This window comes from Biomphalaria glabrata, chromosome 17, assembly GCF_947242115.1.
Source record: "Biomphalaria glabrata chromosome 17, xgBioGlab47.1, whole genome shotgun sequence".
In the NCBI taxonomy this organism is placed as follows: Eukaryota; Metazoa; Mollusca; class Gastropoda; family Planorbidae; genus Biomphalaria; species Biomphalaria glabrata.
The window spans coordinates 12,895,053-12,912,010 of NC_074727.1; the positions used below are offsets into that span (position 1 = coordinate 12,895,053).

At 35.0% G+C, this 16,958-nt stretch overlaps 1 protein-coding gene and 1 long non-coding RNA gene across 10 annotated transcripts in view; both read right to left on the reverse strand.

The window, feature by feature from the left end:
- LOC106057684 (tripartite motif-containing protein 3-like) overlaps positions 1 to 16,958 on the reverse strand; it is a 30,809-nt gene that overhangs the window by 12,798 nt on the left and 1,053 nt on the right. For 4 of the 8 annotated variants that reach the window (XM_056016238.1, XM_056016239.1, XM_056016241.1 and 1 more), the window contains exons 2-3: positions 11,245 to 12,103; positions 6,435 to 6,530 (exon numbers count right to left, since the gene is read on the reverse strand). In XM_056016238.1, the coding sequence (XP_055872213.1) occupies positions 6,435 to 6,530; positions 11,245 to 11,838 (690 nt within the window). In that variant the 5' untranslated portion in view covers positions 11,839 to 12,103. Of the gene's footprint in view, positions 1 to 6,434; positions 6,531 to 7,308; positions 7,455 to 8,007; positions 8,177 to 8,805; positions 9,064 to 11,244; positions 12,104 to 16,958 lie in introns of those variants that run through there. The other 4 variants (XM_056016242.1, XM_013215002.2, XM_056016243.1 and 1 more) reach the window with 4 other exon arrangements.
- LOC129923739 (uncharacterized) lies at positions 883 to 4,421 on the reverse strand. 2 transcript variants are annotated; one of them, XR_008775721.1, is made up of 4 exons: positions 4,128 to 4,421; positions 2,962 to 3,087; positions 2,549 to 2,617; positions 883 to 2,188 (listed from the first exon to the last, which is right to left on the reverse strand). It is a non-coding gene; the product is annotated as an uncharacterized LOC129923739 (long non-coding RNA). The 2 variants fall into 2 exon arrangements; XR_008775720.1 differs by lacking the exon at positions 4,128 to 4,421 and having other exon boundaries at positions 884 to 2,188; positions 2,962 to 3,971.

A 16,958-nucleotide genomic window follows, 5' to 3' on the forward strand; every position in this document is an offset into this window, starting at 1 on the left:
CATTTCAGCTAAGATGATCAGTGAAATTAATAGCAACTTTAATTGCAGTCCACCAAACAAGATAAAAAAAAAACAAGTGTGGCTTCAATAGCATTGATGATATTAAATTTACTTTTATCTCATTTACTAGTATTACTATTTCATTGACTATGGTTTTTTATTGTCAAATAGGCATAAGTACATGTAGTAGTTCCTGCAATTTGATGAAAAATAATAATTAAATTGTGTATAGTCTATATACAAATGTTTATAAGAGATCACAGCTTAGCTTAATTTACTTAATATTTTAAAACTATGATTTTGTGTTCTGACTCTACTCTAAATAAATTATATTTTATTTTAAGAATGCAAAGTTGGAAATTCTGTTCTGCTGAAAAAAAATTATTAAACTAAAGTAGATGTTTATGGTTCTTTTGTATTTATTTTTAAATTATTTATTCATTAAAAATTAATTGCTCATTAACATTTACTTGAAGTAAAGATCAAAAACACAAATTCAATACATGATCAGCTCCCAATTCAAGCAGATCACAGCCCATCACTTAAATGTATTTACTGTCAATTCTACAGACTATTCATTTCAAAATGTTGCTTTAAATTGTTATATGACACAATCAAAGTACTGGTACCTCACATTGATGTAGGACTAAAGCAGCTGAAATAATGACAAATTTTCATTCACTAACTTGTACTGTCATTTATTATCAGACGTGTTAAAACTAATGACCTGTATATATAATTGATTAAGCAGGAGCATCAACAAATCTTGAACAATAATTGTCTACAGAAAAACTTTATTCTTATTCCAACTGTATACATTTACAATGTATTTAAACAAGTTAATTTATACAAATCTGTATGGCCTAAAGATTATGGTGTATTTTGAGCATTACATGAAAATAGTGTACTCATTTTTTAAATATTCTGGGTAATAAAAATTAACAACTAATATGATACAATAAAATTGAAGCATTAGTCAAATAAAAAAAAAATTCACTCAAGATCTATGTGAACTCTATGCTTGAAAAAAATCATTTTGAAATTAATTTAAAAAAAAAAAAATAAATTATGGTTCTTTAGTCAATGGAATGATAGCAGCAATTATTTTACAATTTCATGATTATCCATTAATCTCAATATACTTATAACGGAAAAATAATTCATAAGGTTTAGATACAACCATTTGAAATAATGATTATAATTATTTTCTTAATTTGCTTAATTCAAATCTAATATAAACAAGATTTCCTCTGTCAAGAAAATTATGAGGGAACAACATGCATGTTCTTCTCAGTAAGTTTTGCAAAGGGAATTAAGAATATATGATGTTGCTTTTTTTTGCCAACATTTTAAACCTTCGCACCAGGTTTTAGTTTTAAGGAGAATGCACCATATTTTATGTTTACTTTTGATAGATTCTTATTTTAATTTTTAAAAAGTAAAATTTCCCTTATATATCTTGCAATCTATGGGGCAGATGATATAAAGTTTATCAGTTTCTGTGCCCCATGGTTAGCGAGGGTGTCATGTACCCAGCACAACAACCAACCACCTTTTGAAAAAAAATCCCATTTCAGACGTCACAATCTATAGGGCAGATGATGTTAAGGTCATTTGATTCTTTGGCCAGTGCATCATGTGGCCAGCACAACAACCAACCATCTTTACTTTCCAAAACAAAAGTCAGCTACCCATTAGAGTTAGGTGGACTTAGGGGCCAAAAATCTAAAAAAATTTTAACCCGAGTCTTCACAGAGATTCAAACCCATGACTTAACCATTCAGCCATGGATCCCCAAACTGCCTTTACTTATTCCTTACTATTGCCATGTATCCCTAGCCTTTTGAATTCTGAAATTGAAAATCCCAGTCTTAATTGAACCCAGGAACCCTCAGTTCAGAAGCCAAGTGCTTTACCACTCATTCACTGCACTCCCTATTGTTTTAATGGGGCTCAGATTAATAGTTTTCAAGTACAATATCAAACAGATTTAAAGAAATACTAAATCCAAACCTGTTGGCTGAATGACAGGATATACATAAATATGTATAGAGCTTACAGTATAATATATATATCTTAAATTAAAATTGGTCCAAGACTTTTATTTTGCAACATGATGGGATTTTCCTTTCTGGTGGTGCTATGCAGGAGTCCAAGAATCTCATCTTTTCTCATAACAGAAAGTTATCTAGTTATAAAAATAAATAAAAGGATTTTAAAAAAATAAAAATATGTGTGACATATGTGTTGACCATGCTAAACGTATATATGTTATTAAGTATAATTATATAATTTTGCTATTCTAAAAATAGTCTGTACCTAAAAGGAGCTACTGTGTTAATGTGTAGACATGGCCCTGACCTTAATAGTTATGAATTATTACTAAAGGTGAAGGCAGATATTCAGTTAATTTGATGGACATTGCACTCATCTAAAAGCAACTATTACATACATTATGATTTACATTTTCATGGAAAACTAGTTTTTCAAAAATACAAGTACTTCAGCTTATGAGAAAAGTGCATAGGGAAAAATTGCAGTACCTTACCTTTAAGAGGTGCAACCAATCATTGACTTGTCAGGAATGCATGCCTTTTTCTTGCATTTCCAAACATAACTGTAATTATACAATTAGGCATAATGGCTAATTTCTTTTGAAAACATTAAAATTAAAAAAATAATATTATTAAATTGAATACATTGTTGTATCAAACATACAAATTATCAGACATAATTTTGCTTAATTTCATCTAACAGTTTATTGTAAAGGAATGGCCTGCACAACAGCCAAGTATATTAGGCATTCATGAAAGATGAATTTGCTTAAGAGTGTTATAAAAAAAAACTAGAGAAAAATGTTAAATTCCATCCCCGATATTTGGATGTTGCTTGACCATGAAAATCACACTTCATAAAATATCTTTTAGATAACTAAAATAAAAATTGTATAGTAGTACTTACAATAAATATTGAATGGATGCCAATATTATTAATGTCTGCCCAGAGAGTAGAAATAGTATAAGTATGATCCTTGAGCCATTCTGGTACATCATCAGAACTGGTTGGCATGGTTCTACTTGTTAATAACTGAAACATTACAAACATTTTTTTAAATTTATAATTTATCACAGACTAGAATAGAAATGTTGCCAGGAAAAATACCAATGGTTAGAATGCACCTGATGATACTTTTGTAGCCTTAAAATGCACCAAAACTTCATTCATTAAATCTGATAAGAAACATATATGTATCACACAAGTCCAAGTTGATCAGAGTGTCATAGCAAATAATTAACTAGATATGAGAGTTTTATATTAAAAAGCTGAATTTCAGGGGATAGATCCAACTTGACACCACATCATTTATTATTTCATGAACTCATGGGTCTGGGCATGGCATGGAATGGGAACTATTATTTAATGTATGGGGTGTAGGCGAGGCATGGATTATAAATTGTCTTGTATAGATTAGATTGGGTAAAACTTCCCATCGAAGGTAACTTTTACTGATAGATCTGGATCAATTATAAATTTATGGGATCTAGGCCTGCATAAATTTTATATTTTATTTATATATTTTATGTACATAAATAACTAGTCTAGATTCTATAATTATATCTTAATAATAATTTTTGTAGATGTCATATAATATCTAAAATATTAAGTATAGATCAGTAGATTTAGAATTTTAGCTAGTAAATATTTTTATATTCCAAATCTAAACTGGATCTAGATCTAATTATTCTAGAAGACTAGTTGTCAAGATTTGACTACACTATGGCTAAGGCTAATGCACTAGCTAAGTAGGCCTACTAGATAGATCAAGAGACAGAGTACTAATAGTAATAGACTCTTGCCTCGTTGGGCCTCTAAAATCAGCTACAGACTTTAGAGACAATTTAGGAAGGTGAATTTCGATCCAATTCCAAGATCTACAAACTACAGGTTAGAGTCTAGCTAGAGATGCTAGATCTAGTTTAGAAGGCTGATCAATTAAAAATAAAATCAATCATTTCTAAAGTTTGTATTTATCTATTTATAATATAGAAATCTATGTCTACTATTTTAATATTTAAAATGATATATAGCTGATGATATTAATTATTTTAATAGAGACATTGACATACTAGTCTAGATTATTATTCGAGATGACCTCAGATGATGATAATCAACTGGTAGAGCTATAAGTCAGTATAAACTATAATATAATCACTGCATTCGTTTCATTCACTGTCTGTATCAATAATCATGTGATGTGAAAGTGAAGTCTAGATTTAGATCTAGATTAGATAGACCTGATAGAATTGATAGATTATAAATCTACTTTCTACTATTAAAAAGTATTATTATTATAGATCTACATCTACTAATATTAGTACAGGTACTAGATCTACAGGCAATACACTATTGATTATAGTGACTATAATTACCGTCACTATACACTAATATAATACTAGTAATACAGTTACAGTATAATACAGTCTATAGACTATAGTCTATAGTCAACTATAGTCATGATAGATAGATCTAGAGTTCTAGACGTAGACTAGATCTATAAAAATTCATATTGACCTCATGTATGGTCTAGATCTAGAGAAAATAGAGAGGAAATCATGACTTTATTAGATCTGTTGAGTTATTTTTAAAAAAATATCTTTTAAATAGATCTAGAACCATAGTCTAAGTCTGGGTATTGTAGATCTAGATTATTCTAGATATAAGAGATCTATAGATAAGTTCGGTTTTTTAAAAATGCGCATTCGAAATTTAAAATACCCAGATTTAAGTATTAATATACCCATATTGGTAGGGCCGCGTTAATCATTTATTAGATCTATTAAAACATGTCTATATAAAAGATATTATTATTAAAAAAATATATTATTATATAAAAGATATAGTTGTGAATATTTACTAAAAAAATTAAAATAATGAATTTTTTACTTTTGCCAATTAACACTCTGGCTGGCAAAAAGGATGACTCCTCAATACTGTGAAAAGACGCTAACTGCATGAGTTGGTTTGGAATTGTATTTTGTAAGACTAACTTTAAAAAAAAATATCCTTTAAGAGAATAAACGAAAAAAGTTTGTCAGAAGAAAAGCTGGCTGGACTACGCAAATAATGGACCAGCCTCTCTCTCTTGTTAAGAACATTGGTGACCGGGAAAAGTGGAGGATTTAGTTACGCGGGACAGATGATAATGATTTAATGTACATAAAAAAAAATCCAGATTTTGTGTAAAATACCCAAATGTGAAAATACTGAAAACAGCTATTTTAATGGGGTGGCCTTAAAAAAATAACTTTTGTGACGATCCCTTATTCAGGAAAATTTTATAAATCACAAAACATTGTGAGAAAATGGATGAAGTTTTTAGAGATCTAATAAAATAAAGCGTAGGAAAGTTTCACTCTCATTGAAGGTCAGTCCAAGTGACTGGAGGAGTAAATTTCTTCTTTTGCATCCTCCTGAATTTCTCCATATTGCACCATGCGTGAAAATGATGCGCGACGGCACTCCCCTAGTAAAAACTAGGAGCTGTTGTTCCATTAGTATAGTTCCATGAGTAGGCCTACTCCAAACAGTCCAATTTTTTATAAGCCCTATCCTATTATGTATTGGTTTTGTTTTTAATCCGAATTTTACAAAGGATCAGGTACAAACTGGATGTCAAAATCAATCATGGTTTTAAAATGCAATCCGGAGAACAAATTGTGTGCCTTATAATAAGTAGGGCCTATCTATTCGTGCGTGTCCACATATGTAAAGTTTGATAATGCATCAAAAAGTTCTGCATCTAGCGGTATAAACACTACACTTCGTAACCCTAACCCTGAACCATAATTTACAATGAAAAAATAACAACTTCATGAAATGCTCAGAAGGACACAAAGACAGAGGCACATTTCTTATTCCATACACTAGAACAAATTCATGTAAGTGCTCCTTCTTCCCTAGTGCCATTAGAGAAATGGAATGGGTTGCTTGAAACAGACAGGAAAACCAACGACCTAGCAGAGTTGTCATTGATTAACATGCATGACTAGATTGACACATGAAATGTGTAGAAGGTCCTTTTTTTTCGGGGGGGGGGGTAATAATGTACGTCTGTAATCTATAATTATGTACTGGTTTCCCGATACCTCCCCCCCCCCCCGCCATTTTCCCTCAACCACTTCTACCTGTTCCTCTTATTATTTCATTTTAAAAAATAACAATGTGGGTTCCAGAGAGTAGGCTTGTAACATACTGAAATGTGGTTTGACTGACAGAAAGACTGTTCAACTAATCATCATAATATCCCTTTCCTTATCAAGGTGTTAAAATGCATTAGGCCTACATGAGCTGCCGCTGGTGTATCTATATATGACAAATCGGAAAGTAGCGTAGTGTCTTAAAATTATAATGACATCTGTATTAGTGTGGATTACCTCTACAGTCTTCAGCAAATTTTGTACAGTCTTCATTGCATTGTTTAATTCTTTTTTCTTGTTTTTAATTTGACGCCGAATGCTCTCAACTTTATCCTGAGGAAAAAATATATATGTATATATATATATAGCCTATATATATGAAGAGGCATTAACATTAGTGCTTATTGCAAATAATCATATAGGCCTTGTAAGGCAGCATTTACACTCTACGGTTTTGATTATCCGTGAAAACTGAAATTGTTTTGGTCGTGTCTTGTAGCTTTCATAATGGGTGGGATTTTGCCGTGCCGTATCTAGATACTTTTTTGTATTGTGTTTGGTAAAATGAATCGTAAACAAATTATTGCTTTATGATTAATTTATATCTCTCATGGCCATTCGACTAAAATCTTTCTATTGTGAAAGCATGCATTCAGTCATCTATAGACCCTATATATAATTCTCTTCATGGCCTAGCCATTCCTGACACCACCAACAAGTCATGGAAATATAACTCTTATTTCTGCAAGTTGGACTAGAGTCACCCCACGTAAATTTTGCGGCGAAAAAAAAAGAGGTCAGGTGGGGGGGGGGGAGTACAAGCTATCTTCTCTGTATTCACCAGTAACTAAATAGCAGGACCAGACTTAACCATTGCGAGACCCTATGCGAAACGGATTGCGCAGAGCTCATTTTGGGTAGGGATACGGATAATAAGTGGAAATTAAGAGTATTAGAAAATAAATATTCGTCTTTGCATTTTATTCATTCTTTACGAGCCTTGCGTGTAGCGAAGTCATACAGTATATCATAAAAATTATGTTTCCTACATAGATTACGCTCAGTAGCAAGAATTACCAAATGTCTCAATCTATCTTCGAGAATTGTTTACCTCAAGTAATACTTCATTAGTTTGAGGCGCGAGAAGCTTCTTTCACCAGACTCCATAATTACTGGTATTGTATAATGCCTTTTTTTTTTAAACGCACGTAGGATTGGCGTTTTCCATATTGAATGGCAATTTTGTCCAAATTTCAGGAGATTTTTATGAGTTTTCAAAAGATTTTAATAACTTCCGGAGATTTCCAGGACTTTTTCGTATATTTTGCAATTTCAGGAGATTTCCAGGAGCTCCTAGTAAATCAGGAGGCCCACTGCGGTCGCATAGGTTGCAGTGCCTTAAGGCCGGCCCTTCAAAATAGCGGCGTATGCTACGCCGTGTGTCGACTAGTATACATTATTTTGTCCAGGTGTGCCGGAAGTTCAGTCTCAAGACACGGTTGTTTCAAAGCGCTGGACATCCATTTTAGTAAATTTTACCGTCACGCTTTAATGCGACCGCTCCTATCCATGCTTTTTTTTTCTTCTTACGTCAAACTGTGTAGTGAAAGCAACCTAACGTCTGAATGGGGTAACTGCTGAGAAGGGGCGAATTTAAGTAAGTGGATGCCCCGGGGGAAGGATTTTTGTGGAGGCACCAACACTTTTAAGAAAGCTTTAAGAAAAATGCACTTTTTAATCATAATATTAATAAGGCTTGTCTTCGAGTCCAAAGATCAGTGAGGAATGCGCAGCCCTAACAGTTACCTACATATTTTGTCACATCCAGGGCAAGCATAACCATTGTCCGCAGGTGGTCGATTTCGATTTTCTGCGTCTGTCCTCGGCAGCGGATTTTCTTTTAGTCTCAAATGTGTATGCCGCGGCCTTTGTGAGTGACCTCCAGCTGTCTCGTTCTGAGGCCGCATGCAACCAGATGCTTGCTTAATAATAATAGTCCTATATCTAAAAGCAAACCATATTTTAGTAGAAAGAAATAGAGTAATGGTACATTTAATTTAAGTTTCCTTCTTCAAGCAAAAATAATTAATACGCATATTTTAGTAAGTTTGTGGAGGATTAGCCCCTGGGTTGACGCACTGGCGTAAATCCGGAACTGGCTTTTCTAACTATTCTTAACTATTCTATTATTCTTAACCACGACAATGTCGCCAATGTAAAATACAAAAATATTGTCGATAAAAATGTGAAAAAAGTATATTGTATAAAAAAAAATAGAGAAGTTTCTGACCCGTCGAATTCGATATATTTTCTCTCTCTTGTGGAGTCCCCGGGGCAGTTGCGCCGCCTGCACTCCTTTAAATCCGGCCCTGCTGCTAGATAGTTGCCACATTTTAACAACATAAAAGAAAGTCTACTAACAGTTTGAAGAAACACAACGAATAGTGTTTCCCCCATGACTAACAATGGCAATAAAAGAGTAATGTATACATATTTTCTCCCAAGCTTTTCTCTACTGTTATGCCTACAAATGTACAAAGTGTTGACCAGTTTCCTTAAATATTAATATATATATTAGATTTTTAGAAGAATAAGAAACAAAACATACCAAAATTCAAGATTTGTACTTTGAGATAGCGATCAAAAGGAATTGAGATCCGTTTCTCTAAATGATCTTTTTTTAATTTTTAGCTTTGTGAGTTAGCCCAATTATAGGAGAGAGAAAACGGAGTCACCATGGCATGGCATGAGAACATCACCTTGGTGATTCGTTGTCCCAAATAACACTGTGCATCACCTGTGGAACTAATTTACAACACCTAAAACGGGGTCTCGACAAACGTTTCATTGACAAATGGTTCACCGACTAATAGGAAAACTAAATACTCAATCCAGCTGATAATGGTTGTGGTGACACTCTCTCTCTCTCTCACACACACACACACACACACACACACACATACACATACATATATATATATATGGGCGTAGCCAGGGGGGGGTTTGGGGTTCAAACCCCCCCCCCCCCCGAAATGAAATCCCCCCCCCTTGGGGGGGGGGGATCGGAATTTAGTGAATGATTTTTTGCTTTGATTTTGTTTATTTTAGGTGATATTTTAATACTAAAAATTCAATTGCCCCAGCACAACCAATGGGGTTTTGAGTTTAAAACCCCTTACCAGGGGGTTTTGAGTTTAAACCCCCCTACCAGGGGTGATCGAGTTTAAAACCCCCTACCAGGGGGGATCGAGTTTAAAAAAACCCTACCAGGGGTTTTGAGTTTAAAACCCCCTACTAGGGGTTTTGAGTTTTAAACCCCCTACTTGGGGTTTTTGCAGTTAACCCCCCCCCCTCTTCTATAAAACAAAACAAAAATGCAAACGAAAATCCCCTAATTCCAAGAGCACAGTTAAGGGAGATTTTGATTTTAAAACCCCCTCCAAAATTTACGATAAACCCCCTCTTCAATATAAAAAAAAGTTAATTACTCACTCAAAATGTTATGAGCGTAGCTAAATGGGTTTCGACTTAGTTTTTAGTTTAAACCCCACTTCAGCGGGGTTTGAAGGTAAAAAATACCTCTTTAATAATAAAAACAAAGCAAATTATACACTCAAAATGTTTTGAGTGTAGTCAAAGGGGTTTTGAGTTTAAACTCCCCTCCAGTGGAGTTTTAAGCTAAAAAGTACCTCTTCAATATAAATAAAAGCAAATTACTCACACTAAAATCTATGAACGCAGCCAAAGGGGTTTTGAGTTTAAACCCCCCGCCAGAGGGTTTGAGGCTAAAAAATAAATCTTCAGTGTAAGAAAAAAAGCAAATTACGCACTCAAAATGCTATGAGCGTTGCCAAAAGGGGTTTTGAGTTTAAACCCCCATTCAGAGGGGTTTAATGCTAAAAATACCTCTTCAATATAAAAAAAAAAGCAAATTACACACTAAAATTATTTGAGCGTAGCCAATCCAATCGGGGGTTTTGAGTTTAAACCCCTCTTCTACAGATGGCGTTTGTTTAAAGTTTAAAACCCCTCCAGATGGTTTTGAGGTTAAGATCCCCCTACAGAGCATTTTCAGGTGGAAAACCCCCAACAGATGATTTTGACGATAAAACTTCTCTTTTCGATATAAAATCTAAAGCAAACTACAGTCACTTAATTCCAAGAGCGTATTCAAGAGTGGTTACACATTTTACCAGTGGCAGGGCTCCCTTAATAAACTGTAGTGAATAGTCATCTGCCGAAATTGAAAAACACTAAATGTGGCTCAACAAAGATGGCTAAGACAGATTTTAGTAGTCAGTTATAGAGATTGGGTTTAAATCAAGGAAATCCTATGCCGAACTGGGAGTCGACCCTTTAGTAAGATTGTGACAGAGCGACGCATGAAGTTTGCGGGACATGTTCTCCGACAAAATGAATTACGCATAAGAAGAGTTGCAATGATATCCTAGTACAACATGACGCCACTCATTCATTGAGGTCCTCATGGCAGGTGGGAAGAGGCTTCAGATATTACCAGTGACAGATTTTTATGGAAACAGCTTGACGTCAAATGCTCCGAACGGCGCGGTAGGGTCTAAGTCAGTAAGAATAGCACATTAGGTTTTTGAAATAAAACTTTTTAATAGCATGAAAATGCACTGTAGATACCTCAGAATATGCATTTTGTTGGCTTTCAATACCAGAAATAGTGCTTGGCGAAGCTCCGCGCTGGGGGAACTCCTAGCGCTCCCCCAGACCCCCTTGTTAGTATTGGCGGGGAATCTACAATTGTTCCACTAACTCATGGAAGAACCTATTCTAGGGCACAATAAACGTCTTCCGAAAGAATGAAGGGTCAGAATGCAATAAAGATTATGTGCCCCCCCCAAACCCCCCCCCCCCCCGAAAAAAATCCTGGCTACACCCATGATATATATATATATATATATATATATATATATATATATATATATATATATATATATATATATATATATATATATATATATATAGAGAGAGAGAGAGAGAGAGAGAGAGAGAGAGAGAGAGAGAGATTAATTCTTACCTGATTTGCGTAAGTTCCACTCTCATCTCCGGACTCTGTGTCTGTGCCATAACTGTCTTTTGCTGGGGTCAACCTGGACGACTTTGAATCAAACACTGGCGACAAACATCTCGACACGGGCATCGCAGACCTGCCCGGGTCCTTGATCACGTGATATTTTAAAGTACCTCTCATTGGATGCAACTGCCGGAAGCAAGAAAGGCAATACGTCAAAGAGCAGTCGGCGCAAATCTTGGACGCGACTCTGGCGGGATCGTTGTCGCAGACCTCGCAGAGGAGCGTCTCAGCGGGCCTGCTCTCCTTCACGCTAAGAATGATGTTCGCCAGCGACGTGTTCCTGGGGAGGCCGTTGATGCCTTCCAGCCCCAGCTTCACTTCTAAACGACAATTGGGGCAGAAAATAGTTGGCGGGAGCTTCTCTTCAGATCCACCTCCCTGAGAGCTCTGTTGCCGTCTCAGCGTGGATCTCTCCGAGACGTTAATCAGACATTGCTTGCAGAAGGTGTGTGCACATGGCAGTAAGATGGGTGTGTTGAATAAATCCAAACAAATGGAACAGATCAGCTCATCAGATATTCCGGTTGATACCGCCATCTTGTCAAAATGTTATTTTTCTCAAAGATTGACAAGAAGGCAACAGATATGACTCTCACGGTCCACCATCTTGTAGTTTCAATAATTTAGATAATTCATTCAATGTATTTATGAAAATAGCCTAACTAGGTCTAATTTTTGTTTGTTCTTGACTCCAGAATTTGTAGTATACCTGGCTCTCCGACAACTATCTAGAGTCTACATCGAGTTCTAAAAGTTGTTATCCTTTACGAGAGTCTCTCCATTTCAAAAATCTGAATCAGAACTAAATTTTTAAACAAACAAATATTTAGGTCTGTAATCTGGATATTTTGTAGAAATATTTAAAAAATAAATAAATAAATAAATTACATCCATTATAATAATATAAGACTTGTCTACATCCATTATAACATTTGCTTAAAGTTAGACCAATCTGAATAATTTGATAGCTTTCGTTAAACAAAAAAAGGATAGTATTTATGACATAGTTCTCTTTTTTTCACTCTCTGTCTCTGTTTTTCTTTAAAAATGCGTGTAATATTCTTCGGAAACAATTTAGCCATTGTTGTTTTTTCTATTTTAAACCAGCAAATTTTCATTAAAAAAGTTTTAATTATTCTACATATTTCCTTTTTTTTTTTTTTAAATCTTTCCCTTAAAAAAAAGAGCACTTAATCTTTTCTATCTCTCTCGCTCCTTCCCTCTTTTCCTCCTCTCCCACTTATCTCTCTTTCTCTCCCTCCCAATCTATGTATTCCCTCTGCACCAACACTATAAATAACACATGAGTTTGAAATCACATGGTTCTGAGCGCAATGAAAGTCTGATGTTATAGAAGCACAACATCTTTGTTTCAAATGTCTTCACACCTAACCCTAGGCCTAGGATCTATACACAACAAAAGATAGATACGCCTCTGTCAGAAAGATATCAAAGTTAGATAAAACCTTGACATCACCCCGTTGTTGCGAATAAACTTTATGTTCACTTGTACAATTGGGTTATCGGTTCTTGACGATCTGTAGTTAAAAAAATAACAACAAAACAAAAATTTAAAAAAAGCTCCTTCTTACACATACAGTCGGGTTCGAATACCGCTGAAGACTGGAATTTTAAATTTAGGGATTTTTTAGGGCGCCACTGAGTCTACCTAACTCTATGAGTATCTGACATTAATTGGGGAAAATCAAAGGCGGTTGGTCGTTGTGCTGGCCACATGACACCCTCGTCAACCGTGGGTCACTGAAACAGATGAACTATACATTATCTGACCCACAGATCGCAAGGTCTGAAAGGGGCTCTTACTTTTACATATATATTGCTTCATCAGCCTACACCACGAAGAAGTGTACACGACTCAGCATCTTTACAATTCAGAACCTCACAGAGTACAGTAATCAGCAAACCGATAGGGCAGAATCTTATGCTGTGTGCAAAGATAAAATGTATATGTTCTCTCTTCAATAAAAAAATGTGTGTATCTATACAACACAAACCAGATGTGGGACATCAGGTGAACTTAGCTGATGACTCAACTTGGACCAGATGTCACAAACCTTGTCTACGAAAGGCACATCTTGTGCACCATGATCAGGGTGCTAAAATAACAACTTCAATGTATCCGAAACAATACATTTAAAAAAAATGGAGGCAGATGAGACTAATTGACTCAGTGAGAGAGAGTCAGTGAACGAGAAAACTGAGAGAGATATACAGAGAGATAGACAAAGAGAATGAAAAAGAGAGAGAAAAAAAAAGCCATAAGAAAGAAATGGTGTGTTTGCTTTAAATAAATGCCGAATCACTGTCGTAAATCACAATGCGTCGTTATTCCTACTCCTGAAATTTTTAAATCACTTTTTTAAAAACATTTTGGCTCTATTTCCCATTTTATAGCGCCTTCGAGAGGTGAAAAACCCACTATTGGTTTTGTGTAGTCTGTCCATTCCTCACGTTTACATCTCATATAATAAAAACGCTATTAAAATGGCGTACTAAAAAATAGGTTCAACGGCACCTTTTGGTCTTCTGAAAGCGAACCATTTTGTTTTTTAAATTAAATATGCAAACTTTTTTCTTCATACAAATATGTTTACCATTTAAAATAAAATACTTAAAAGACTTATTTAGAATGTACTTGGGATATAAAAAAGAGACATACATTTTTTTGTTGTAACGTCAATAGCCTATATAATATTTGTTATTGGTCAAATAATGTTATTCAATAGTGATACACTGTGTGAGTGTGTGTGGCAATCAGTTGTTGCTATCACTTTGTTTATTTCTTTGTTTCTGTGTTCACGAGAATGCGTACATTAGGTGTGAGTGATGGCAGTCAATCAGGCTTTAAATGAGCTCTCTATAGGACAGAAGATAAGATTGTAGTCATTGATAGTTTATAGTTTACCTATAGTTTCATAGTTCCACACACGAAGATTTACAGCGACATTTTGTTAACCCAAAATACGCTTAGATTTAAATTTAAACAAGAAAAAGAAAAAAGATAACTTTAAAAAAAAAAGTTTATCGAGGGGAAAGAACCGCTAATTACTGCCCATTTATCTGAAAACGGCAGGGTTTAGCTCACTTTCTACTATATAAAACAAAATTAATTCATGAGAACTAATTGATTAACTAATAAGTTAATTTTTGGATTGATTCAAAACAATTAGATGTTTTATGTTTCAGAAGATATGAGTTTGTTGTGATTGTATTAAAGGACTTATAGACCAAATACCGGTTTTAGCAGTTTTAAATGGGGTTCACACGGAAAAAGGCGTGCCAAATGTTCTCATATGTATAACAACTTCTGATAATAAATAAACAACGGGATTGCATTAAAGCTTTTATATAGCAATAAACACATTTAACAAATATTGAAGTGATTTGCATATTTCCGTGATGCTGTCTGAACATTATAGCTGTGGATAGTACAATAAAGTAACGATAAAAAAACAGCATGCATGTCCCAACCAAAGTCACTTTTCTTTTTTTTTTTCTTCTTCTACTCCCGAATGGCGTACGTCAGAACGCTCACCATTGATAGCAGATGAAAAGTAAAATAGTGAACTCTTGTGTCTGCCTCATCGCTAACAGGGTTATATCTTACCGGGCAAAAGTGTTACACGTGTTGTAGGTTACTTCCAGAACCACTGTGCACAGTGACAGTTGGTTATTCTTCGGTGAGTCTAACGTGGGGCATGATTAAATAGGTCAAAACACGACCTTGATTTAAAAACAAAAATGGTCAGCTCACACCCATAGAGCTTTAGGCCCTATACACCTTCCTATTTTCCCAGGTACAGAAGCTCGTTTTGGATTGGAGTTAAAAAATAAATAGGCCTACGAGGTGGGGTTGGAGCGGAAATATGGAAGCTAAAAAATGTTTTTACGAGCATAAAAGTTTAATAAAAGTTAATTTAACAGCGTATGCTTGGGTCTTACTCCAACTTATTTCTTTTAATCGCTTTTTTTTAATGGATACTTAGGGGATAAAATCGTTTTTTTTTTAACAAAAGGTCTATTGTTCAAATATTCTTTCATAAACAGTAGACATAATCTATTAGGAAACAAATGCTAGCTAACACTACCCCCATCCCCCACACTCCCTTTTACTTAATAGGCTTCATAGAACATGATGGGCGATCAAAGGGCTTTAACTTCTCTTGCGTCTGACAGAATGAATATCTGAGGGCAACTGGATCTATATCCACTTAGTATCTAGCAATAGGTGACAGAAAACAACAGATGCGATTACATTTATATGCCAGATAAGCTGCTTCAATGTAACCCGAAACAGTCACATCACAAATAAGTGCAAATCTGAGTGTTTAATTGAGAGTCGCTTCGTCTTACCTCTAGCCTCGTTACTTTGTGTTATCTCTAGCATCGTTACTTTGTGTTATCTCTACCATCGTTACTTCGTGTTATCTCTAGCATCGTTACTTTGTGTTATCTCTAACATCGTTACTTTGTCTTATCCCTAGCCTCGTTACTTTGTGTTATCTCTAGCATCGTTACTTTGTGTTATCTCTAGCATCGTTACTTTGTCTTGTCTCTAGCATCGTTACTTTGTCTTATCTCTAACATCGTTACTTTGTGTTATCTCTAACATCGTTAATTTGTCTTATCTCTAGCCTCGTTACTTTGTCTTGTCTCTAGCATCGTTACTTTGTGTTATCTCTAACATCGTTACTTTGTCTTATCCCTAGCCTCGTTACTTTGTGTTATCTCTAGCATCGTTACTTTGTGTTATCTCTAGCATCGTTACTTTGTCTTGTCTCTAGCATCGTTACTTTGTCTTATCTCTAACATCGTTACTTTGTGTTATCTCTAGCATCGTTACTTCGTGTTATCTCTAGCATCGTTACTTTGTCTTGTCTCTAACATCGTTACTTTGTCTTGTCTCTAACATCGTTACTTCGTGTTATCTCTAGCATCGTTACTTTGTCTTGTCTCTAACATCGTTACTTCGTGTTATCTCTAGCATCGTTACTTTGTCTTGTCTCTAACATCGTTACTTCGTGTTATCTCTAGCATCGTTACTTTGTCTTGTCTCTAACATCGTTACTTCGTGTTATCTCTAGCATCGTTACTTTGTCTTGTCTCTAACATCGTTACTTTGTCTTGTCTCTAACATCGTTACTTCGTGTTATCTCTAGCATCGTTACTTTGTCTTATCTGTAGCATCGTTACTTTGTCTTGTCTCTAGCATCGTTACTTCGTGTTATCTCTAGCATCGTTACTTTGTCTTATCTCTAACATCGTTACTTTGTCTTGTCTCTAACACCGTTACTTCGTGTTATCTCTAGCATCGTTACTTTGTCTTATCTGTAGCATCGTTACTTTGTCTTGTCTCTAACATCGTTACTTTGTCTTGTCTCTAACATCGTTACTTTGTCTTGTCTCTAACATCGTTACTTCGTGTTATCTCTAGCCTCGTTACTTTGTCTTGTCTCTAACATCGTTACTTTGTCTTGTCTCTAACATCGTTACTTCGTGTTATCTCTAGCCTCGTTACTTTGTCTTGTCTCTAACATCGTTACTTTGTCTTGTCTCTAACATCGTTACTTTGTCTTGTCTCTAACATCGTTACTTCGTGTTATCTCTAGCCTCGTTACTTTGTCTTGTCTCTAACA